Source organism: Sorex araneus, chromosome 2, assembly GCF_027595985.1.
Source record: "Sorex araneus isolate mSorAra2 chromosome 2, mSorAra2.pri, whole genome shotgun sequence".
Taxonomy (NCBI): Eukaryota; Metazoa; Chordata; class Mammalia; order Eulipotyphla; family Soricidae; genus Sorex; species Sorex araneus.
Window position 1 is genome coordinate 321,901,655 of NC_073303.1, and position 27,242 is coordinate 321,928,896.

The window sequence follows — 27,242 nt, forward strand, 5'->3', positions numbered from 1 at the left end:
CGGTGCTCAGGGCTTACTTCTGGCTCTGCACTCAGAAATTACGCCCAGTGGGCTTGGGGGGCCATGTAGGGAGCTGGGGATCAATACATGCAAGGCAAACACCTTATTTGCTGTACTTTCTCTCTCTCTCTCTTTCTCTCTCTCTATATCTATCTATCTATCTATCTATCTATCTATCTATCTATCTATCTAACTATATATATCACTGTATCACTGTCATCCTATTGCTCATCGATTTGCTTGAGTGGGCGGCGGGGCACCAGTAACATCTCCATTGTGAGACTCATTGTTACTGTTTTTGCATATCAAATACACCACGGGTAGCTTGTCAGGCTCTGCAATGTGGACGAGATACTCTCAGTAACTTGCAGGGTTCTCAGAGAGGGGTGGAGGAATCGAACCCAGGTCATATTTCTCTTAAAACCAAATATACTTCAGAGATTGGTACTTAATCCTTGAGATCAGCATGAAGATCCATCTAATGCTAGGATCTTCTGCATCAATATATTAAGTTTAGGTACAGTACTGGCTGCAAGGCATAATTTATTGTCTCATTATATAGCTACAAGGTTCTCTTTTGAGGTTTTACATTTCTATTCTTAAAATATCTCTTGAAAAATAGCAAACACTTAGGGACGGGCAATAGTACAGCTATCATGCTCCAGGTCCTGCAACATATGGTGTCCCCCACCAGCCCTGGTGCAGCCTTGGAGGGTCTTGGGTACTGCCAGAGCAACCTGGGTACTTCCAGTACTGCAGGGCCCAGACACCCCCACCCCCCACACCAAGTAGACATTCATGAAGACTTTACTACATATCAGAACTTTTAAAAGATGACATTAAAAAAAGAAAAGTGAAACATTTACATATTGTGAAACACTGTGATTCATAGGTTTTGTTTTCATGTTTGTTTTTTGTTGTTGTTTGTTTTATTTTTAGTCACAACTGGCCATGCTCAGGGTTTACTCCTGGCTCTGTGTACAGGGATCACTCTTGGTGGAGTCGGGGAACCTTCTTTACTGCTGGGGATGGATTATGGGTTAGTTACATGCAAGATATCACCAACTGTACTTTCTCTCCAGCCTCCTCTTGTTTTTTTTTTGATAAGATTTGATAAGGCTACCATGTAAAATGACCATTGCCACAAGATAGATAACATTTCTGACCAAGAGTGATCCCTTTTCACCCTTTCCAGAAGTCTCTCCCCCGAGTAATTGCTGTTCTCATTTCTATCATCATCATCATCATCATCATCATCATCATCATCATCATCATCATCATCATCATCCCATTGATTGTCAATTTTCTTGAGCGGTCTCAGTAACGTCTCCATTAACCCTAGCCCTGAGATTTTATTTTATTTTATTTTATTTATTTATTTATTTATTTATTTTTTAAATTTATTTATTTTTAATTAGAGAATCACCGTGAGGGTACAGTTACAGATTTATACACTTTTGTGCTTATACTTCCCTCATACAAAGTTTGGAACCCATCCCTTCACCAGTGCCCATTCTCCACCACCCGTAAACCCAGTGTCCCTCCCACCCTCCCCAATCCCATCTCCCCCCCACCCCACCCTGCCACTGTGGCAAGGCATTCCCTTCTGTTTTCTCTCTCTAATTAGCTGTTGTGGTTTGCAATAAAGGTGTTGAGTGGCCGCTGTGCTCAGTCTCTAGCCCTCATTCAGCCCGCAACTCCCTTCCCCCACATGGCCTTCGACTACAATGTAGTTGGTGATCGCTTCTCTGAGTTGACCTTTCCCCGGAACGTGAGGCCAGCCTGGAAGCCATGGAGTCAACCTCCTGGTACTTATTTCTACAGTTCTTAAGTGTTAGTCTCCCACTCTGTTATTCTATATACCATAGATGAGTGCAATCTTTCTATGTCTGTCTCTCTCTTTCTGACTCATTTCACTCAGCATGAAACTTTTCATGCCCATCCACTTGACTACAAAATTCTTGACCTCCTTTTTTCTAACAGCTGCATAGTATTCCATTGTATAGATGTACCAAAGTTTCCTCAACCAGTCATCCGTTCTGGGGCATTCGGGTTTTTTCCAGATTCTGGCTATTGTAAACAGTGCTGCGATGAACATACATGTGCAGATGTTGTTTCGATTGTACTTTTTTGCCTCTCTGGGATATATTCCCAGCAGTGGTATTGCTGGGTCAAATGGGAATTCAATATCTAATTTTTTGAGAGTCGTTCAAATTGTTTTCCAGAAGTAGCCCTGAGATTTTAGAAGTCTCTCTTTACTCGTTCTTCCCAACAGTACCGCACTGGAGGCTCTTTCAGGATCAGGGGAATGAGACCCATCATTGTTACTGGTTTTGGCATATGAATACACCATGGGGAGATTGCCAGTCTCTCCCATACGGACAGGAAACTCTCAGTAGCTTGCCAGATTCTCCAAGATGGAGAACTAGGCTATAAGATGTAGCACACTTCTGGGAGCCTGGTTTTATAGTCTCTGGATGTTGGCCATTGATGGGATTACACGGAGCTAGGGGCAGCAGTCCCTGGGTGTGACTGCCTAGCTACTGGAAAATGGGGGATCTGGTCAGAAGAGGTCCAGTCCCAATCCTAACAGGCTTGGAGATCTCAGCCCTGGGTCCCACATACCTGGGTTCCCCTGCCAGTTCCTTCATGCATGAGGCTCGTCCAAACATGTGGAGAAGGGCCTTGAGTATGGCTGCAGCTGGGTTCCAGAGGTATTTGGCTGCTAGGGCTCTGCTCGGGGCTAGGAGGGAAACTCAACCCAGCCCCTCCAAGTGGCTATGGTGAAGATAGTCAGGTGCGGGGGCAAGAGACTCTGCCATTTCTAACATCATATTACTGATCTTAAACTTAGTATAAACAGAATCTGAAGTAGATACACTCCTGTACGGTTCTAGCAAATCTGCTGTGTATATGCACATGTGTATAGGCACATGCACATGTGTATATGCACTTTTAAGGCTCATCAATACTGCTATGCTTGTCAGTCAGTAGTTTGTTTTCATTGTGGAGGCATTGTACAAATCCAAAAAATTTGTTTATCCATTTCCTGTGTTGGATGAAAATTTGGGTTTTTCCCAGTTGTTGGCTCTCTGAATAAGCTTGACATAAACATGTTGTAGAAGTATTTATATAGCACATTTTCATTGTTCTTCACATTTCTAGAAGTGATATTGTTGGGTCTTAAGGCAGGTAGATGCTTACCTGAATAAAAAACTACCAGGTAATCCTGCAAAGTAAGTGTAGTTTTACATGTACCACCATCAGAATGAGGGGCCAGTTCCAGATTAGGGTTCAGCAAACTTTGGTTTGTCCCATTTTTGCATACTCTGAGGACTAATATTAGAAATGGCTAGGGGGGAAAAAACAGAAGAAAAACAGTGTTTCAAGACACTTAAAAACACTATGAAATTCAAGTGTGTGTGTGTGTGTGTGTGTGTGTGTAGGGGGAAGCCACACTCTAATGTACTCAGAGCTGATTCCTTGCTCTGTACTCCAGGGTCACTCCTGGTGGTTCTCAGGGGACCAAATGGGGTGGTAGGGATTGAACCCGGGTCAGTTAAGTGCAAAGCAAGTGTCCTGTCTACTGGACTAATGCTCCAGTTCTCCTCAGCACCTTTTGTAATGACACAGTTCTGCTCAGACTTTCTGATATTAGTCTTCTCTGAAACACATAAAGGGAAATTTAAAAAATTGATTAGAAGGAGCTATACAGAGCTTCATGGGTAGGCAACAACTCAAGAACTTCATAGCCTTGAAACCAGTTTTGCAAGAAGCGTTTAAAGAGCTCCTTTAAAGGACAGGAGAAAATTCCCATCATGTGACATTCAGTATGACATCACTAATGGTGCATATGGTTATCCTCTATTAGATTCAGAAAGGTTAAAACACATTGGGAAATATATAATCATCTAATCTTTGATAAAGGAGCAAGAAATGTGAAGTGGAGCAAGGAAAGCATGTTTAACAAATTGTGCTGGAAAAACTGGACAGCTACATGCAAAAAAATGGGCTTATACCTCCACCTATCACCATGTTCAAAAGTCAGATCAAAATGGATTAAAGACCTCAACATCAGACCAGAATTCCTAAGGTACATTGAAGACAAGGTCGGCAAAACCCTCCACGACATTGAAGCCAACGGTATCTTCAAAGCTGACATGCCACTGGCCAAGCAAGTGAAAACAGAGATAAATAAATGGTATTATCTCAAACTAAGAAGCTTCTGCACATCAAAAGAAACAGTGACCAAAATACAAAGACAATCTACAGAATGGGAAAGGATATTTACACAGTACCCATCTGATAAAGGGTTGTTATCAAGGATATACAATGCACTGGTTGAACTCCACAAGAAGAAAACTGCCAACCCGATCAAAAAATGAGGTGATGAAATGAACAGAAACTTTCCCAGAAGAAATCCGAATGGCTCAGAGGCACATGAGAAAATGTTCAACATCACTAATCATCAGGGAGATGCAGATCAAAACAACAATGAGATGTCATCTCACACCACAGAGACTGGCCCACATCCCAAATAAGAAAAGCAAACGGTGTTGACGTGGATGTGGGGAGAAAGGGACTCTCCTTCACTGCTGGTGGGAATGCCAACTGGTTCAGCCCTTTTGGAAAACAATATGGATGACTCTCAAAAAGTTAGAAATTGAGCTTCCATTTGACCCAGCAATACCACTCCTGGGAATATATCTTGGAGAGGCAAAAAGGTATAGTAGAGATGACATTTGCATTTCTATGTTCATTGCAGCACTGTTTACAGTAGCCACAGTCTGGAAAAAAACAGAATGCCCCCAAACAGATGACTGGTTAAAGAAACTGGTACATCTACACAATGGAATACTATGTAGCTGTCAGAAAACATGAAGTCATGAAATTTGCATATAAGTGGATCAACATGGAAAGTATCATGTTGAGTGAAATGAGTCAGAAAGAAAGAGACAGACATAGAAAGATTGCACTCATATGTGGAATATAAAATAGCTGAAAAGTACAAGTTTGCAGTCATATGTAGAATATAATATAACTGAGAAGTACAAGTTTGCAGTGATGCAATTTCTGGCAGATATTTCTCTGATCTTTGTTACTAAAATACTAAAATACAAAAACCCAAAGTGGCCTAGTGCGGCCACTTGACCTCATATATCTTAATTCTTAGCAATGGAAAACAAATGATCAAGTGCTTCCTTTTCAGCAGGTTCGACTTCAGGGAGGAGAAACTCCAAACAATAATAGTGAGTTTTGTGTTGAAATATTGAATGTAACCAAAGTAAAGTGAAAGTAAAGTGAAATTTATCAGTTACACAAGCGGGGTGGAGGGCTGGGGATGTGGGGGGGCAGGGTGGAGTTATACTGTGATTCTTGGTGGTGGAATATGTGCACTGGTGAAGGGATGGGTGTTCGAGCATTGTATAACTGAGACTTAAAGCTGAAAACTTTGTAACTTTCCACATGGTGATTCAATAAAAGAAAAAGAACACATTGGGGCTGGAGTGATAGCACAGCGGGTAGGGCGTTTGCCTTGCACGAGGCTGACCCGGGTTCAAATTCCAGGATCCCATATGGTCCCCTGAGCACCCCCAGGGGTGATTCCTGAGTGCATGAGCCAGGAGTGACCCCTGTGCATTGCTGGGTGTGACCCAAAAAGAAAAAAAAAAGAAAGGTTAAAACATAGCAATTAGTCATCATAAATTGACTTTCATTGATTTGTTTTCTAATAATTCTATTTGTCATTCTCTTAAGTATTTTGGGCTGAGTAATAAATAAATTTGTTATATGCTTACCAAGGGGACAAAAATAGCCTCATTTATGACAGGAAAGTTATGATGAATTACTGCAATAAGGCTTAAGTACAAAGTAAAATTTGATGTAAGATGTTTTAGATGTTATGTAAATGAGAATAGGCAGTATACTATATTGTGTCAAATGATCTGAATTTCCATATTTACAGGTTAAAATCATATAGCAATCAATCATTACAAATTGGCTTTTGTTGATTTATCTCCTGATAATTCCATTTGCGATTTCTTAAAGTATTTGTTGGAGCAAGCGATATGAAATAAGTTTGTTAAATGCTGCCAAGCAGGGCTCACTGAGGTGTGACAGGGACCCAGGGACACTGGAGGGGGAATTGGTATTACAATATTGTATGCTTGAAACAATTATATTATGAACAGCTTTGTAAATCATGGTGTCCTAATTAAAAACAAAGAGTGAAAAATGTAAAAGTTCAAAATTATAAAAATAAACCATGCAAATCCAAATTGAACACCTCCGATACATCACCTCAATAATCAAGTTACTATAACTTAAGTTATCGAGTCATTATATCTCATGTTATATTTCTACTTTTCTTTTTGAGATTATGCAACTCAGGCATCACAGTCTCACATAATTTGTTATGTTTTGTTTTGATAATTGAAAATATGCAGAAAGTACTCAATATGTGCTAGCTTCTCCCAACAGTAACAACGTGTGACTCTTCACCTTCTCTCTCTCCTACACCCACTTCATCAGCAGATTACTATGTTTATCTTTGGGGATATCTTCCAAGCACTGACCAGGGGATCTGAAATCACCCCCTGCAGTTCTCAAGGGAGCTAAATGGTTCCACATCTGAACTGGCAAAGCAGCCCTGCCGGGGACAGGTGGGTCCAGAGGCTGACCTGACATTAGCTCTGGCTCTGGAGCCTGTTCCTAGGCCCCTTATTAGCAAATTATTAATTTTGAATCTGGATTGTGAAGATTTAAAACCTAGAAACTGACCTTCCTTAGTATCCTTTTGCTGTTGCTGTTTTCAACTATATGAATGATTGCAAAGAAACTGGCATGAAATCCAAGGACATTTAATTTTTCTGTTTTGGTTTATGGGCCATACCTGGTGGTGCTCAGGACTTATTCCAGGCTCTGCACGTAGGGATCACTCCTGGTGGAGTTTGGGGACCATATGCAGTGCCGGGGTCTGAACCTGGGTTGGCTGCATGCAAAGCAAGTCCCCTCCCATTGGATATTTTATCTTTAAGCATATGGGTGACTGCTGGCCCTCGACTTATTCCTAGACTACGTGAGGCTAATGCAAAGGCCCGGGTATTTTTCACTTGCTCTCAATACTCTGTGCTGCTTTTCTGCAGAGAGTTACCTGGCTCTTTCTTTCAGATTCTCTAAGTCTTGGATTCAATATCCACCTTCTCTCCATGCATGCTTCCCAGCCAAGTAATATGCAGGGGCCGCCTTCTCCACAAACCCTGTGCTTGAGTCGCCTTTCAGATCGCCATGCATGTGTCCTGGAAAGACATGCAGGAAAACCCCATATCCGGCGTCATGTAACTTCTGTGCTCTCAAAAACCCAACTGTCTGTTCTGTTCCTTGAGACTAAACCTGGGTTTTGTGACCCTTTAAAGGCAGGTGGTGCTGGGAAGAAGGGACCAGGCCACACCCACTCTCCTCTGAGTGAGAGAATGGGGGACGGAGGGGAGGAGCGGGAGTGCAGGCAGATGCAGTTACCAGTGCCCTGCTGTGTCTGGGTCTCACGCGGGTCTTCTGGGGAGGACTCTGATCATCGCACTACTGAAGGAAAGGGAGCTCTGAGAAATCACTTTCAGAGTTTTCGAGAGCCCTGACTCCATGGCGGTCGTGGGTCCAATGGCAGTGCTCCTGTGGGCAGACACCAGCTCCCCCGCTCACACCTGAAGGTGGCAAAGGCTGACCCACAACCTGCCGTGCCCAGTGCAAAAGGCCAGCCCTCTCTGTGCTGACCCAGGAAGGGAGTGAGGGCCCTATCTCTAGCAGCCAGTCCCAAACATCAAAGGACTACCCCGCGACAGCCAGACCCAACCAGGAGTTGGCTGATAATTGCAAACGTCCCTAAATCCACACCACAATCACCACTCACCCCTGGCACTTCTCCAACTTAGACCCTAACAAGGCAGGGAGCTCTGCTTCCAGGGTGGGGTCTGTGGACAGGATGATGGACAGACAGTGATGCACAAGTGTAGAAAGGTGGCGGATACTGATCTTAGGGCTGGAGCAAGAGTAGTTGGTAAGGAGCTCACCTTGCATGGGGCTGACCCCAGTTTGATCCCCGACACCCCATATGGTCCCCCAAACATAACCCCGAGCATCACCTGCATGCAGAGCTAGGAGTAACCCCTGAGCATTCCAGGTGTGGCTCCAGAAAACAAACAAACAAAGGAAAAATAATACTGATCCTAGGCAACCTGAAGATAAGGAGAAACAAAAGGAAAACACCTCTACTACGAGAGAGGAGACAGACACGCAGCTGGTCAAGTTGAGACCCCACCGTGAGGTTGGTGCAGAGACTGGGGTAGGAGCTCGGTGCAGGGCAAACAGCCACAGCAGTGCTGTCTCTGGGGTCTGTGGGTGAGCAGGAACACGGGCGTGTTCCAGTGGGGGGTGAATGGGCATGGAGGGCATGGGGTTAGACCCCTGGCCCTCTCCAGAGGCCTGCTCTCCCAGGCGGGCACTCTCGGCCCTGGGAGTCCATGTTGTGACTCCAAATGCCCAGCGATGTGGGGTGCTCAGATCAGAATGGATGCTTCTCTTTTTTGGGGGGAGGGGGAACAAGGCCACACCCAGCAGTACTCAGGGACTAACCCTGGCTCTGTGACCCTTGAGAGTGACCCTTGGCAGTATTCACCATGTACAGTGCCAGGGACTGGACCAGGGTTGGCAGGATTCAAGACAAGCCATAACCAGAGGCTTCCCTCTCCACACTTCCCTCCCCTCCCCTCCTCTCCACACTCACCTCTCTTCCCCTCCCCTCCCCTCTCCTCCCCTCTCCTTCCCTCCCCTCTCCTCCCCTCCCCTCCCTTCCCTCCCCTCTCCTCCCTTCTCCTCCCTTCTCCTCCCCTTCCCTCTTCTTTGTTCTCCTTTTTGGTTTTGGGGCCATACCCAGTGGTGGTCAGGGCTTACCCCTGGCTCTATGCTCAGGGAATGACTCCTGGTGGGGCTCGAGGGCCATATGTAGTGCTGGGGATAGAAACTGGGTGCATACAGGACAAGCACCCTGCCTGCTTTGCTCTCTCAGAGGCACTTTTTCTCATGATGGCTGGAAATACAGAATTGGAAGGTGACTTCAGAAATCTAAGTGCACTTCCTGCATCACTGATGAACTCCAGTGACTTTGCAGTTAGTGTAACTTCAGAGACTTAGGGGAAAGCAGATGCTGAGTGCATGTATCTGCTGATGTGAAAGGAAGGCGTCCCTGGGGCTGGGGGAGGTGGGGGACCCAGCCCCCTGCCTCCATCCCGCACTTGCAGTGCTGGAGAGCAGCGTGGCTGACTTGGCACCTGGGCAAGATCACCCATCCTGACTCTCCCAAATCTCTTAGAAAATCATTACTGTGTCCCTGCCCAAATGGGAGAGGTTTCTTCTGAGAAAATATCATTAGACACAAAGGGGGAAGTGGATCAGAATATTAAATAAGCATTTTCCATTAGGATAGCAAAGTATATTAGACCAATTACATCTCTGCATGCTTTTTAGTTCTAATTCTAAGATAAAGCACTGGTTTAAATGATTTCAGAGCTGAATTATGTAACTGTCCTTTGCAGGCCTGGGAAGGAAAGACATATTAAATGGTTGGTTCCCCTGTTGTGTTTTCAGCACACTGCATTTCTCCATGCCACAAAATTCTATAGTAATAATAATAGAAGAGGGAGAAAGCATTTGATTCCAAAGAAGGTGACATAGACCAATTAAAAACCTTGGGGAAATGGACTTGGCTACAGCAGATGCGGGGTTTTAATGCAACCATGGACAAGGCGCTGACTGTTTTGCTTTTTTTTTTTCTCTGAGTGGATGCAGTTTTCTAATAAATCTCACAAAATAAAAAATAAGTCTCCATTGTGAGACTGATTTGGCATATCGAATATGCCTTGGGGAGCTTGCTAGGCTCTGCCGTGTGGCTGGGGTACTCTTGGTAGCTTGCTGGGCTCTCCGAGAGGGACAGAGGAATCGAACCCGGGTTGGCTGTATGCAAAGCAAACGCCCTACTCACTCTGCTATCGCTCCAGTCCAACTGCAAAACAAAAAACAAACAAACAACAACAACAACAACAACAAAAGCCCCACTAAGTGAATGCCAATTCATGGCGCAGAGAGGCAGGTTTTCTTTACGTGGCTTCTGATATGGTCAGAGAAGGACTGTACTGGTAGTATTTTTTTTTTTTTGGCTTTTTGGGTCACACCTGGCGATGCACAGGGGTTACTCCTGGCTCATGCACTCAGGAATTACCCCTGGCCGTGCTCAGGGGACCATATGGGATGCTGGGATTTGAACCCGGGTCGGCCGCGTGCAAGGCAAACGCCCTACCCGTTGTGCTATCTCTCCAGCCCCAAGTACTGGTAGTATTTTTGCATCCTTTGTCTTCAATTGGTCAGCAGCTGTCTGGAGGTCCACTTGACTCTTTTTTTATGTTTTAATTTTTATTTCCTTTTAAAAAATTAATTGAATCACCGTCAGATAGTTACAAAGCTTTCATGATTAGGTTCCAGTCATACAATGACCACACACCTATCCTTTCACTAGACTAGTGTACTTTTTCCACTATCAATATCCTCAGTATCCCTCCCGTCACCTTCACCTCACCCCAACCCCTGCCTCTGTGGCAGACAGTTTTCTTCTTATTCTCTCTCTACTCTTGGGCATTATGGTTTGCAATACAGATACGGAGAGGCCATCATGTTTGGTCCTTTATCTACTTTCAGCACACATCTCCCATCCCGAGCGATCCCTCCAACCATCATTGACTTAGTGATCCCTTCTCTATCCCAGCTGCCTTCTCCCTTAGCTCATGAGGCAGACTTCCAACCGTGGAGCCATCTTCCAGGCCCTTGTCTCAACTGTCCTTGGGTGACATCTTGCATCTTCACTTTTTACCAGAACAGAAAGTGAAATGGCAATAGCAGGAAGGGTAGATGGGACTCTCCAATATATTCTGTCCTCAGCAGCATTAGGCACAATCTTTCATAAAACAGGCCCTTTTCTGAGGATCCTGATGTGGGCATCAAATTCATTCACCTCTTGCTCAGCAATGAAGTAAAAAATACAAAACTTCATTTCAATTTTTTAATTGATTATGGTTCTGTAATTTACAATGTACATCAACAATACTGTTGATGATGGCTGCCCTTGCACATAACTCCAACATGGCACTCCCACCAGTCTACAGCCTCCCTCCCCGAGGACTCCAACACCCCTCTCCTTCAACTCAATCCCCAAGTACCCAAGTACCTGCTTCCACTCAATGTATGGCTCAGTTCTCCAGCTATGTTGCCTCTGGTCCTTTGGTGCTGTATTTGAAAAACTATTTTATTTGACTAGTCATTTATTTTTCTTTTTTCCTATTTAAAACCAAATATTTTACTATTTATTTATTTTTTATTAAATCACCATGAGCTACAGTTAAAAAACTTTCTTTTTTTTTAATTAGTTTATTTTTAATTAGAGAGTCATCGTGAGGGTACAGTTACAGATCCATACATCTTTGTGCTCATGTTTCCCCCATACAAAGTTCGATAACCCATCCCTTCACCAGTGCCCATTCTCCACCACCAGTAAACCCAACATCCCTCCCCCCCTCCCCAGTCCCGTCTTCCCCCCCCCACCAACAAAACTTTCAAGTTTGAGTTTCAGTCACACAATGATGGAACACCTATCCCTCTACCAGTGTACATTTTTCACCACCACTGTCCCCAGTATTTCTCCCCCATACCCACATCCTACCCCTTCCTTTGCCTCCATGGCAGAAACCCAAATATGTTTAAAGGGCAGTTTTAAGTTAAGCACAGCAACATTCAGTGGAGAGTACAGAAACTTCCCAAACATCCCATACACCATCATATCATAATCTCCCCAAGTCAAAAGTATACATTAATTTCACTCTTGGCATGTTATAGTGTAAAGATTTGGGTGAAATTATCATACTTTATCAATCCTTATTATATAATCTATAATAGTGTTACTGTCCTAAACCTCCTTTGTGCTCCACTCTTTCATTCATCATTGTATCACTGTCATCCCGTTGTTCATCGATTTGCTCGAGGAGGTGCCAGAAACGTCTCCATTCGTCTCAGTCCTGAGATTTCAGCAGCCTCTCCTCACTCGTCCTTCCAAATGGTGCTGTATTGTAGGCTTTTTCAGGGTCAGGGGAATGAGACCCGTTATTGTTACTGTCTTTGGCACACTGACTGAATTTTAGAGCAATAGGGGCAGTTTTCACTTGGTTCCTAAAGTCGGCTCGAGTTCATATTAGGTTCCAACAGAGATGGTAGAGGGTTTACTGTCACTTTTTTTTCAGTAAGAATCTGTAGCTAAAACAAAACTATGTCTTAATCAATGTAAGCACAAATGAGTGATGCTGGGTTCTTGGTTTGCTCCCATTTATTTGTGTAACGGGATGTTGACAAACTCTTGATGCTTCCCATCAATGACATGGGGTAATTTTAGGCCCTTCTTTTTTGGGGTTATCTTTGAGAATGCTCATACTTGCAGATTTGTTATAGACTAACTGAATTAGCTATAGACTACTAGATTTGTCTCAATTTAACTGAATGGTCTGCTTGCCATTTTTTAGTGACATTAAAAACTACCTGAGCCCATTTTCAGGGCCAGTACTGTGTGTGTAAACAATGGGATTCAAGTTGCTATGGATGGCATCCTTTAAAATTTTTATGTTGTAGGAGACATCCAGACTGGAGTGATAGCACAGCGGGTAGAAAGTTTGCCTTGCACATGGCCGACCTGGGTTTGATTCCTTCGTCCCTCTTGGAAAGCCCAGCAAGCTACCAAGAGTATCCCGCCCTCATGGCAGAGCCTGTCAAGCTACCCGTGGTGTATTTGATATGCCAAAAACAGTAACAACAAGTCTTGCAATGGAGACGTTACTGGTGCCCACTTGAGCAAATCGATGAACAATGGGATGACAATGCTACTTTGCTGCAGGATAGATCCAATCTAACTATATTTGGATATCCCATTTTTAGTGAATAATTGAGGTTATTAATACCAAACATTAGCCAAGTGGCACAAATGCTGGCCAACTTCGACCACGAGTGTGGAAAGGTCGGAATGCAGCTGAATCTCAACAAGATGATGTTCATGAAAAATGAACTGGTCCCTGAAGCTCCATTTGCTCTCAATGGAACAAACATCTCCGAATGCAGCAGCTATGTGTGCCTGGGTCGAGAAATCAACATGAGGAACGACTTGGTGCCAGAATTGCGCAGGAGGAAGAGAGCAGCGTGGAATGCCTTCAAGAGCGTCGAATAAGTGGTTAAGAGAATGAAGAACCTCTGACTCCGGGCATATCTTTTTGATTCCACCATTCTTCCTGCAATAACATATGCCTCAGGGATCTGGGCCCTAAGCAAACAGGATGAGAATGCTATTAGGGTATCCCAAAGAGGAATCGAAAGAGCTATGCTGGGAATATCATGTCTCACTCAAGTGAGAGAAGGAATCCGGAGTTCTGACCTCCATCGACGGTCAAAAATCAGGGATGCTGTCTCGTTTGTCAAGGCATCAAAAATCAGATGGGCTGGTCACGTAATTCGATTCAGAGACTACCTCTGGACTAGAGCTGTTACCGACTGGATTCCACGGGAGGTCAGAAGTCCTCGTGGCCGCCCACCAACTAGATGGTCAGATTTCTTCGTCAAATCTCTGAATGAACAATTTGAGCCTCTTCTTGTTCCTGGAGCAAGCAGATATCATTGGCCTGCACTAGCATGCGACAGGGACAAATGGAGACGTTACTGGCATCCGCTAGAGCAAATCGAAGATCAACGGGACTACAAGTGAACTGAGGTTAAATGAAGCCATAAAGGTGTATCCTTAATCAAATAAAATGATGACTTAAGAAAAAGTGAGACAAGATCTCTTTTTGCTGTATGAGGACACACAAGATAACTATCTTTAAGTCAGGCACAGATTTCTCAACAGACACAAAATCCTGATGGCCACTGGTTGGGAATTTCAAATCCAGAACTGTGAGCACATTTCTCTTGCTGAAGTCATACAATCAGTGGTATTTGCTAATAGAGCCTGAACTACAAGTACGAGAAAGTAATAAAAGTGCTCTGGGCTTATTTACAGTGTTTTGAAAAACTTGAATTCCTGAGATGAGATTTGGATTCTACGTAAACAATGGTCATACCAAATCTATAAATCTGTAGTGGGGAATGTATAGAATAAAATAACACAGAAGTTATGAAGGAAATGCAGCAATCACACTGTATTTCCTTCCTGGGCTGGAAGGAAGTATTATTCTTTTGTGAATTAGAAAGTTAAAGCATAGCCAGTACAGCTTTTTTTTTTTTCTTTCTGACTTTAAATCCTGTGCTACAGAAGGCTGGAGCAAAATGAAGGCAGCAAACTGATGAAGGTATTTTCCAGATGGCTTATGTAGCTCAAGTCAATCACACACCTCAAAAATGGCTGCCTCAGCCAAGGTCAAGGCATCAACCAGGACACACAAGATAACTATCTGTAAATCAGGCACAGATTTATCAACAGACACAAAATCCTTATGGAAAAAAAGACCTTTATTTTAAAAGAAAATAATTAAAAAATCCCATTGTGGTAAATGTTCCATGATTCTTTGATGGTACCAAATATTTCCTCTTTGATGAACTAAACACACAGATTGAGATTCTGCAAGAATTCTGATTAATACTGATAATTAAATTAAAATATAAAAAGCAGTCAATGTCCCAGAGAGACTTCTTCCTTCTGGAAAGAGGTGTCCTTGTTAGAGAAAAATTAACACATCAAAACATACAGGAAATAACTTAATAAAGCAAACCACAAGAATCCTACCCACTACCGGCCATTTAAAAGAGTTAAACAATAATAATCGGACAAAAAACAGTATCAAATGAATAGTCAGGCGGCACATGGTGCTACCCTAAGAGGAATATGGGGAATAGGGATTGTACATCATCACTGAAAAAAAGAGGAAATACCAAGGTCATCTCTTGATTTATATAATTCCACTAGCTCTGTGGCAGAAAAATTTAATCAAGAGACTGGTGGGTGATTGGAGCTCTATTTGCTAAACATGTTTGGAGAGAGAATATTTTGATCCTTTATTTTATGACAGTTGTACTTCCCACTGGTGTAGACCCCAATGCTGCTTTGGGATCCCAGTGTAAGAATGTAAGAATGTAAGCTTGTAAGAATGACTGTAGCTCAGGAGGGATTAGAGATAAGAATGTATGTCCAATGAACTACACCAGGCATATAAACTGCATTTTGGTAACTCAAGCCAATGCTTAAAAAATAAGCATACTTGGGAGCCAGTGAGACTGTACAGAGGGCAGGATGCTTGCTTTACACATGGCCAACCCAAGGACCAACCCAATCGATCCCTGGAACCCTGTATTGTCCCTCCAAGCATCGTCAGGAATAATTCCTGAGCACAGAGTCAGGAGTAAGCCCTAAGCACTGTTCGGTGTGACCCAAACACAAAATGTAAGCATATTTCAAATTAAAAGTCATATTTTCATCTTATTCTGAAAATTCAGAGCAGATGGTAACACAGGCTTGCATTCTCACGGGGCACAGGGTCACAACAGGGTGGAATTAGTATAGAGCTGTCCTTCTTAGACTGGACATGCTCTCCTGAAAGCACGGCAGGGCTGAGCTGCCCACATGCTGCCCAAATCCCCAGTGTGACTGGATCTGAAGAGAGGGTCGTGAGGGAGGAAGTAAAAGGTAACTGAAGTCCTAAGATTAGGACCCGGATCTGATGTTCATTTCCCCTTGCTCTCTTGCAGGGTGACACAAGACAGGCTCTGTAAAGTCACGGCAAGAAGACGGCAATCTGCAAACCACGAAGAGAGCCCTCACTAGAAATTATTCTAGGTGGACCTCAATTGAGGACCTCCAGTCTCCAGAACAGTGAGGAAATGAAGATTTTTCTGGCTAAGCCACTCAGCCAGTGACATTTTATTATGGCTCCACAAGTTGACTAGTATACAGTGAATGCTTTGGATGTGAGAATTATCTGAGAATTCCTTGTCTTGGTCCACCCTCCATATCCGGTCATCCTATCACTTCTCCAAGCCCATCCCCCTCCCTATTACTTCGATAATGCTCTACATCTGACTCTATAATTCCTCTGAATCTGCGTCCTGACTGGAATGCTCATCTTATCTTTTTTTTTCTTCTTTTCTTGCTCATCTTATCTTTGCCTCACTCCTCTATCGCAGAGTTTCTAAAACTTACGTGGCCCGTAGCCCCCTTTATAGGATAATAAAAAGTCACTCAAGACCTCCCCTAGAAATTTATCTTCTTTAAACAAACCCATGGTTAGCACCTCCTCAAGTCCACCCAAACTACTATGTCCACTTCTGAGTTGGTTCTGGGCAGTTTTGTTCACTTTGGTGAACACTGCCCTATCCTCTTCAAATCAAGCTACCAAATGCCAGTGAGAATGCTCCACTTAAAAGTTCAATATGAGACAATGTCATTCGCGCTGTTTAAAACCCTCTTGTCACTGTGGCTCTCAGACTCTTGTGCTTTCAGGACAGTGGAGTCCTAAATTCTGGCAGAAAATGAAACTCAGATAGTAGGAGGGATCCAGGAGAAAGTCAGAACATGTGAGGACACGTGAACTGCAATGAAGTCCTGTGTGAGAGGAGCACATAGAACCTATATGGATACACGGAAGTTAAACATCTAGTCCCACTGGAGGATGAACCCTAGGGGCGATATCCTGGAAGATGGATCTAGCCTCAGGCTAGCCGGGCTGAAGTCAGGAAGGTTCCAGAAACCAATGTGTCCTTCCCGCATCTGTAGTTTCCTTGTGTTCCAGTGCCAACCCACCAATGCATATTTCTAAGGGACAAATTTTCAGAGTCAATGAGCAAAATAAAGAGCTGTTAAGTGATGGTGGTGGCAGCAGCATCTGAGGATATAACTGGTCAATAAATTATGCTTATTCTTAAAAAGTTTCCAGAGAAACCCTAACAAAATCAAGCCCCTTTCTGTGGCTAATTAGAATCCACACAAAATCTGATAAACAAAGACAAATTGATGTGACAGTATGCTTTCCTGCTAGTATCACTGGGTGAGAGATAGAATACATTTTTCTCCTCAGAGAGTGTCATTTGATGCAATGTCATTTCAGCTCTAATGTGACTGTACAAGTTACATCAGACTAAGAGAATGCCATTAGAGAGGGGAGTCATTCGACATATAAGAACGGACTCGTTGGAGATCACAATCCCTATTTTAGACCTTCTCTCTCAGTCCATTTTCACAGAATCAGAAGTTTAATAATATATTTCAAGTAACTTCTCCACATATCCCTTTTTGAAAGCAATTCTGTTCAGTTGCACAATCACAAAGACATTACTTTGCCTGTCCACACATGCTGAATCATATGTTGCATCCGTGAAACAAAATCAAGGCATGTCAATCCTATTGTTTGTCAACCAATGATCAAAACTGACATTCAATTGAATGTTGCATGTAAATCATATTTCATTAAAAAACAAATTCATTACTTTCTTCATCTCTTATCCGGATCTCTTAATCCTCTTTTTATTTGATGCACTAAAAATTTGGCTGGAGTAATTTCTAATTAGTTCTTCTTAAAAAAACCTTTGTTTGGGGGCCACATCGTGTTATGCTCCAGGGCTACTCCAAGTTTTGTGCTTGGGGGTTGTTTCCAAAAGGGCTTAGGGAACCGGCCCATGATCAAACATGGTCTACAACATGCAGATAAGTGCCTTAATGCCTGTCCTATCTCTGTAGCACTGTAGCACTGTCGTTCCATTGTTCATTGATTTGCTTGAGCAGCACCAGTAATGTCTCCATTGCGAGACTTGTTACTGTTTTTGGCATATCGAATACACCATGGGTAGCTTGCCAGGCTCTGCTGTGCAGGTGGGATACTCTTGGTAGCTTGCTGGGCTCTCCGAGAGGGACGGAGGAATCAAACCCGGGTCAGCCACGTGCAAGGCAAATGCCCTACCTGCTGTGCTATCACTCCAGCCCATCCTATCTCTATACCCTCTAATTCTTTCACAGAAAAACTGGTGGTTGGGGATATATTTGGAACAGTTACTTATAGAAAATCTACTTTACCCCCACAAACTGGTTTAATCAGTCAACTTCTAGGATGTGAACTGTATGTTTTCAGATCCCTGAAAATACAGCTGCCATGTTCTAAAAGTTAGCATGGTAGGTGAGAACTATGCCTCGTCCCTGTTCAGATAACAAGCTCATTTACTTATTTATTTATTTAAAATTCCCTTTAGCTTAGATTTTAGGTATATAATCAGAATACAACATCAAGAGGGGTGTGTGTGTGTGTGTGTGTGTGTGTGTGTGTGTGTGTGTGTGTGTCTTTGGTAGTGGAGAGGCTGGGGCCACATTTTGCTGTGTTCACGGATCACTCTTTGCCAGCTATACACCTGAGCAGGGTACCTCAAACTAGGGTCAGCAGTGTGCAGACCAGTCTCTGTAATCCCTGAATGATCTCTATGGTCCAGTTTGTGTTGTTTTAATCGTTCATTCTTGCAGCAGTCAGTGAGATTTTTTAAAAAAATTTTTGAGTCACAACCGGCAATGCACAGTGGTTACTCCTGGCTCTGAACTCAGGAATTACCCCAGGGGTGATCAGGGGACCATATGGGATGCTGGGAATCGAACCCGGGTCGGCCGCTTGCAAGGCAAAGGCCCTAACCATTGCTATTGCTCCAGCCCCCTCAGTGAGACTTTCAACTGTAAGACTTAACATTTTCTCTGGATCTTAAATCAAAGTTGCATCTTCCTGTAAAGCGGGTGTCTTACACAAATTGAGGGCAAGGGTCTTTCCACATAGGCACGAGTAGAGCACAGAAGTGAACAATCATTCTTCCTTATAGCTCACAAAAGTTGAGTAAATACCCCACATCCTAACCATATAAAATATTCCCCTTACAATAAAAAAAATCGGGTAGGTATAAGCCCACAGAGACCCTGAAAGGGCCCTGTAATGCTCCTTCATAGTCACAGTCAGTCACTACTCCTGAGCCCAAGATGGCCTGCGGAGATACTCCCAGCTGTACTCCTGAAGATCATCAGGAGTTAGTTCCAGCCCCCTGCAGCTGTGGTCCATAAACAGAGAGCCCAACATAAGGACGCAGTGGCAGACACTCTATGCCTCAGGAGGTGCTGAGTGGCTTTGCCACTATTAGTTAGGGAGAAAAAAAATTCCCTTACGGTGGGAAAACCAACCAACCAACCAACCAACCAACCAACCAACCAACCAGCCAGCCAACCAGCCAACCAACCAACAAACCACGAGCAGCAGGAGGAATTCGTGATTACTCCCCTTTGATTCTATAGAAGAGGGCATCAGAAATGTGTCCCTCTTAGAGATAAAATTCAGGTCGCTCCGGAGCGCGTCGAGAAAAATAATGGCAACCCACGTTAATTGCTTCAAAAGGGTGATGGATGTACACCCACGATGCCGCGTGCAGAGAGCCCACCGTGCCGGGCACCTGCCACGCGCGCGCGCGTGTGTGTGTGTGTGTGTGTGTGTGTGTGTAAGAACAGTAAAGGGTGCGCGGGAGCCAGGGCGGAACCGCACTGTGAGCTACTAGGGACAACTCCCGGGCGGTTGAAGTTATTTCTCAAGAAGTCAACAAGACACACCTACGGACAATTCTATTATTTGGCGATTGGAAAGAAAGTTTTGCGTCAAGCTAAAAGGGTCTTAGAGGTCTCCTTCCCTTCGCTCCTCCGAGTGCAGCCCGTCTTATTCCTGTCGCCACCCCTGGGGACGGCAGACTTTGGAAATAAACTAGCGGGGGCGGAAAGTTTCCCAGGGAGCCTCATGAATTAGTGACTAACGGGGCGATCGTTCACCTCCCATCGCGAGCGAAAGTGCAAATCCACCCGGAGTGTGGTCCCGCCCAGTCGCAGGGCGGCGGCCGGCCGCGCCCCCACAGTCCCGCTTGTCGGGGCTGCGCGCTCCCCGCCCTCCCGTCGCGCCCCCGCCCCTCAGTCGACCCGCGAGACCTCGATTGCACCCATCGAGCAACAGCAGCCGGTGCGTGCACTGCAGGTCCCGCCGGTGCCGGCGCTCCCCGCCCCTCAGTCGAGGCACCCCGACCCCCTCGCTTGCACCCACCGAGTAGCAGTAGCCGGTGCGTGCGCTGCAGGTCTCGCCGGTGCTGGCGCCCCCGACCCTTCCGTCGAGTCCCCTGACCCCCTCGTTTGCACCCACCGAGCAGCAGCAGCCCGTGCGTGCGCTGCAGGTCCCGCCGGTGCCCGCGCCCCCCGCCCCTCCGTCGAACCCGCGACCCCGTCGCTTGCACCCACCAAGCAGCAGCAGTCGGTGCGTGCACTGCAGTTCCCGCCGGTGCCGGCGCAGCGCGCTGTCGATGTCCAGGCTCACTCTCTGGGCCTCGCGCGCCGCCGCTCGCCTCTGCTCCTCGCCGGCGTCTGCCCGGGGGGTCAGAGCTGGGGGCCCCGGCCGCTCCGGGACCCCGAAGAGCAGCGGCCGCAGACTGTAGCACAGCCCCATGCGCGCGGGGCCGGCGGCGGGCCGGGGCGGACGGCCGCCGCCCGGCACTGCCCGCGCTGCCCCGCAGGGCCATAGTGAGCTTCCTGCGGGGAGCCCGAGGGTGGCGGCCGCCCGGGCTGCGGGTCACCTGACAGCGCTGCCCGCTGGCCGCGCCAACTGGCGCTCCCGAGCCCGGCCCCACTTTACCGTAAATACTGCCTCCCGGGCTAACCCCTGGTACCGTAAATGCCGCCACCCCAACTGACTACCTTGATCTACGTTACCGCGAATGCCACAACCAAGGACTGCTATTGGCGTGAGCTCCAGCTCTCAGTACCGTAGAGGTCACTGCGCGGCAGCCAGTCCTCAATAGGGTCAGCATCTTTCGCAGCGCCTGCGGGTCTTCCATACCGTAAATACGGCTGCCCGAGCGCTGCAAGCAGCTGCGCACAGTTGCTGCAGTGGCAGTGCACGCAGGCTACCACTGCAGCACCTAAAAAAAATCAAATCACTCTGATCCTGGGCAAGTAAAAATGGAAGGCCCTAATATGTTATCTATACAGTTTTCTGCATCTTGTTTCTTCTTTTTCTGCTTTTGTGTGTGCAGATGTCTGAACACTTGCTATCCCTATCTAAGACCTTGATCTAGACCAATTCTTCAAGTCAAAGAGTTTTTTAGTGAATCCCAGTTATTAAAAAAATTGGAAACCAGCACATATAATTCATAATGTATTGTGGTTGCTAAAACAAGAATGTGAAATTGCATTCTATATCCTGTTTGTAATCCATAATATGTCGCAGAGAGGAACAGAGTCACTTTCCAATCAATGGCCTCTCTCTAGGATGCAAATTCACCAGAGTTCCCATTTCCTCCCTTATTTCATACTAAGTACCCACCATTTTACAGATTTTTGGAAATAGGTAGAAAACTTAATAGCTTTAGAGCACTCTGCTACAGTTTGTTCCTTCATTTTGAGAAAAAAATATGTCCTGGATTATTGGGAGAGTGCAAATCCCTGGCATAGAGCAAATTAGGCTTGTTTCAGGAAGCACAGCCTGTCAAACCATGTGCATGAATACTAGTTGGCACTTGGCATAAGCTTCTATTTAAAATTTGATTTTTGATTAAATGTTCAATTGGAGGGAGTTAGGAGATGGTGCAATGGTTGAGCTCCTGCCTTGCAAACATGCAGGTAAGAGTTCATGCCTGGTGCTGCAGGTGCTCACAGTGAGATGCTCTGTGGTGCAGGGGATTGATTGCTAGTGCCCAGGAGAAAGGCAGAACTGGCAGGTAGCAGGGCCCTGATGTCCAGAACACTTACACCACTGCAGGAAGCTACTGAGGCCCTTGTCCTGTGACTGCTTAATCTCTGCTCCTTCCCCACAGAGGACACAGCCCTTGAGACAGAAGCTGGTTATCCCTATATGTCGAGAGAATTGCTAAGACAATTGACCAAAGAATGTTATTGTTCTGCTGATGGTTCCTGGTTCTAAGCAATAAATATTGAAAGTGTAGGCATTTGGGGCTCACAGTCCAGAGGCTGTTGAACCCCTGACCTCATGCTTTTTCTCTTACTTACGTTTCATTTTATTAGTCCTTCAGGGTGACCTGCTTTGACTCTGCTCCTGGCACCCAGCAGCTGGGTGTGTTCAAACACTGCAACCAAAGACTGTGATCCCCATCAAATACCACTGTTAAAAAGATGTATAGGCTCTGAAGCCAGAACTTCAGCAGATGAAGAGCATGGATACAGGCATGGGAACAAAAGGAGTGTGACTTTCCTGTGAGCACTGAGTGTGTGAGCACTGGAGGCCTCACGTGCAACCCTTGGTCGGCATCACCACTAGTGTGAGCACCATCACCCGTCATCAAGACAGCAAAAGGGAAGGGGAATATGAGTCAAATGGATTTGTGAATCATGTTTAGTTAAGAGTTTTATTAGTAAAACTGAATTTACTAAATGTTTTTGATGTAGCATCACCATCACCCCCATTTTCCTCCCAAATTAATGCAAAACTTTAAAATCTTTGGTAATAGGATAAGAGGACTATAGAAAATCTAACTTGGGGAAATAGAAGAAGCTATGAATATTACTGTTATTTTAATATTATATTCACTTATTCATTTCCCATGTTTAGGGATTGGCATCCACAATGTGCTAGGTAGACAAAGTGGTCAGTATTGTGTAAGGCATGATTTGAGATTATGCACTAGTGATGTAGAAATACTAATACACATAAATACAAGTTAAAATATTATATATTATGATTACACAGATACCATGAAGAGAAAGGTTTCTCAGAGACAGGAAGGTCCAACTGAAGGAGACCTCTGACTCCTTATGGTTTGCCTATAACTGAGGAAGGCATTTCAGACAGAAGAAGGAATATTTGCACCAAGTCCTGAAGGATCAATCTCAATTTCTTTGTTATAAGTTATTAGCTGAACTTTCTTGACTGGTATTTCATGAGAAAACTATTCATATATGGAAACCATCTGAAAATAAAAACAAACATACTTAGGAAACTTAAATACATATATTAAAATGTGAGAATTCACTTACATTTAGGGACTTAGGGTAACACATACAAGACAATGTTCAATGTTTTATACATAAGAAATTTAAAAATTATTGCTATAATATTAAGATAATTTAAGGGGAAATACTCTATCCATTTTTCCAATTTTAATTTTTTAGCACTTCTAATTACATGCTAACTATTAAAAACTAATGATCTGATCTATAGATAGCATAAATAAGAAAAATTATATGTCATTGTTAATTTTAATGTTCAGTAATCTAAGAATTATTTTCACAAATCATTGGGTCATGTAAGTGGGCAACTCATAATGAAAAATATGACATAAATCTGAAAATAGAAATGATATTTAAATGGAAATTTTAATTTGCTTTTTGGTCACACCTGGCAGTAATAGGGTGCTAGTCCTGATTCTATCCTTAGGATCACTCCTGGCTGTGCTTGGGGAACTAGACACAGTGCTATGGATTGAACCAGGGTTGACTGCAGTCAAAGTAAGTGTAAGTTACTGAAAAATCTTTGTGGCCCTTCTAAATATAAATGTTTAGCATACTGTATCACTGTCATCCCATTGCTCATTGATTTGCTCAAGAGGGCACCAGTAATGTCTTCATTGTGAGACTTGTTACTGTGTTTAGTATACTAATTAAAGATAATTTTAATTGCTGTTGGTAGAATCATATCATTCTGGATTCATATTCATCTGAACTTGCTAAGACAAAACAGAGTTATGATATTGTAGAAACCTTATCTAAGGTCTTTCTATGGATATAGTGTGTAATAAAAGCAGCATTTTGTTACTGAGAATTGTTGTAGATTTTGACACTGTAACATTGGAAATTTAAGATTATAGAAAGGCCTAAAGACCAATTTGGCTTCTTCTTCCTCAGAACTTGAATTATCTTTCATTAGTGTGCTATCACTTGTATCACTTGTAGTCCCGTTGATCTTCGATTTGCTCTAGTGGATGCCAGTAACGTCTCCATTTGTCCCTGTCACGTGCTAGTGCAGGCTGATGATATCTGCTTGCTCCAGGAACAGGAAAAGGTTCAAATCGTTCATTCAGGGATTTGACGAAGAAATCTGACCATCTAGTTGGTGGGCAGCCACGGGGTCTTCTGACCTCCCATGGAATCCAGTCAGTAACAGCTCTAGTCCAGCGGTCATCTCTGAATTGCATTACATGACCGGCCCATCTGACGTTTGATGCCTTGGCAAACGAGACAGCATCCCTGATTTTTGACCGTCGACGGAGGTCAGAACTCCAGATTCCTTCTCTCACTTGAGACATGATATTCCCAGCATAGCTCTTTCGATTCCTCTTTGGGATACCCTAATAGCATTCTCATCCTGTTTGCTTAGGACCCAGGTCTCTGAGGCATATGTTAGTGCAGGAAGAATGGTGGAATCGAAAAGATATGCCTGGAGTCAGAGGTTCTTCATTCTCTTAAGGCATTCCACGCTGCTCTCTTCCTCCTGCACAGTTCTGGCACCAAGTCGTTCCTCATGTTGATTTCTCGACCCAGGCACACATAGCTGCTGCATTCGGAGATGTTCGTTCCATTGAGAGCAAATGAAGCTTCAGGGACCAGTTCGTTTTTCATGAACATCGTCTTGTTGAGATTCAGCTGCATTCCGACCTTTCCACACTCGTGGTCGAAGTTGGCCAGCATTTGTGCCGCTTGGCTAATGTTTGGTGTTATGAGAACGATGTCATCAGCAAAGCAGAGGTGGTGTAATTGCCAACCATCTATCTTCACTCCCATTCCTTCCCATTCCAGTCATCGCATGATGTTCTTGAGGGTGGCACTGAAGAGTTTCAGTGAAATTGTATCACCCTGGTGCACCCCTCTCTTTACGTCAATGATCTCTTCATTGTAGAATGGTGAGATCCTGGTGGTGAATCCACAATACAGCTCGAGGAGGGTTTTGATATACTGAGTTTGAACGCCCTGTTTGGCCAGAGCTTCAATGACCACCTCAGTCTCAACAGAATCAAAGGCCTTCCTTAAGTTGATGACCGTTAGACAGAGCGGCATCTTGAACTCTCGCGAAACTTCAATGAGTTTGGTCACTGTGTGGATATCGTGCTGAATCCCCTTCTGAACCCAGCTTGCTCGCATGGTTGTCCTTCGTCTAGGGTTCTGCCTATTCTATTCAGGATGACACAAGTGAACAACTTGTAGACGACAGACAGCAGGCAGATTGGGCGATAGTTGCCGATGTCGTGAATGTCTCCCTTCGTGTACAACAGAATGGTCCTACTGGTTTTCCACTGCGACGGAACCTTGCATTCAGACAGGTAGCATGTGAAGAGTCGGGCCAGTGTATTGATGAGTACTGGTGGCAGATTCTTCAGGTGTTCAGGTCTGACCTTGTCCAGACCAAGTGCTGTTTGCGTCTTTACCAGCGAAATGGCGTGTCGGATTTTAGAAGGGAGAACATTGGGAACGACATATCCATCCTGCGGAATTTGGTATGTGGGCAGGTGGACATGGCTGTCAAAGAGATCTGAGTAGAAATCCTGAATAATCCTCTCCATTGCCTTTCTGGAGGACATGATAGATCCACTGGGATGTCGGAGGGCAGTCATCTTGGTGTTGTAGTTGGCGAAGGACAGGCAAGCGTTGTGAATATTTTTCCCAGCTTCTGTTGCACTGGCTCCTCCAATCTCCGGCATCTGAGGGAGGGGTCCAACCCAGACGCCCCACCCTACCCAAGCCAGATAAATACCTCACTGGCCGATCCCCACTACATCCACTACCCAGCCACCGCCACGCTCCAGGCTGCTCTCCAGCGGCCGCACAACACACCATAAAACACTTAATACTTATTATTCCTGCACCATATTTGATAGGGTTCAAATTTGGCGTGAACCATGGTAACACCTCTAAGGGCGATTGGAGGCCATCCTAAAAGCCTCCGTCCCTCTCAGAGAGCCTGGCAAGCTACCGAGAGTATCCCACCTGCACGGCAGAACCTAGCAAGCTACCCCTCATGTATTCGATATGCCAACAACAGTAACAACAATTGGCCTCATTCACCTGTCACCGAAAGAGCCCCTAATACTGCAGCGTTAAGAAATATGAGCAAAGAGAGGCTGAAAAAAATCTCGGGGGTGAACTAGACTGCCAAAATAAAGAAAGACTAAAATGATTGTACTTTCAACGCACGGACACTGGTATCAGAAGCATCCATCAGGGACCTGATGGTGCAAGCGCAGAAGATCAAGTACGACATCATTGGTCTGACCGAAATGAGGAGACATCAATCACATCATGCCATTTTCGACACGAGAAGAATTGTTCCTTGGAACACGTGAAAACAGAGGCGTTGGTGGCATTGGTGTCCTTGTCAACATGAACTTGGCTATGAGCACTGATTCATTCGAATGCCTAACAACCTGAATTGGACAATTACGCTTGAATAGATGTGGCTCACTGCCTGCAGTTTCTATCTTCATCGTCTACGCACCAACTTCCAACTACGATGAAGAAGAAATTGAGAGGTTCTACATGGAACTGGAGAAGTTCTATAAAGAAGACCACACCTTCTACAAGATGGTGTGATTTTAATGCCAAGATAAGTCCGAGAAGGTTGCCCAAAGAACTCCACTTTGGGACCCATGGCCTAGAATGGACTGATCAGGGTGAGAGACTGTCTGAATTCATCATGTTGACCAAGACTATCCATGGTAACTCACAGTTCCAGAAGGCTGAATCGAAACGCTGGACATGGGAGTCTCCCGATGGACAGTTCCACAATGAAATTGACCACATCATATTCAATCGAAGGTTTTGCCTAACCGCTGTTGCTGTTGTCCTAAAATTCCAAACGGGATCAGATCACCATCTCCTTTGTGCGAAATTCTACTTCACAGAGCGGGAAGAAAAGTCTGCAAAATTTAAGTCTAAGAAGGCAACTCCCAGAATGACCACCAACTGGGAGCTCTTTGGCACTATTGCAGCAATGTGGGAAGATGCCGTCCTTGACAACATCGACGAGGAATACAATCAACTGGTTCAGCACCTCCATGTCTGTGCGAAGAATGCCGAGAGTGAGAAAGCCACAAACAGACGCCTGTTTTTGGAAACTCTCGAGCTCATTCGTCAATGTGATTTGGTGCGAGCCTCAGGCAACCACAAGCTAATGTCCGAGCTCACA

The 27,242-nt window shown here is 44.7% G+C and overlaps 1 protein-coding gene across 1 annotated transcript in view; it reads right to left on the bottom strand.

Annotated features, from left to right (window-relative positions):
• GNAL (G protein subunit alpha L) overlaps positions 1-20,672 on the bottom strand; it is a 151,363-nt gene extending 130,691 nt beyond the window's left edge. The window contains exon 1 of the mRNA XM_055127644.1: positions 20,354-20,672. Coding sequence (XP_054983619.1) covers positions 20,354-20,558 — 205 coding nt within the window. The 5' untranslated portion in view covers positions 20,559-20,672. The remainder of the gene's footprint in view (positions 1-20,353) is intronic.
• Positions 20,673-27,242: the final 6,570 nt, after the last annotated feature.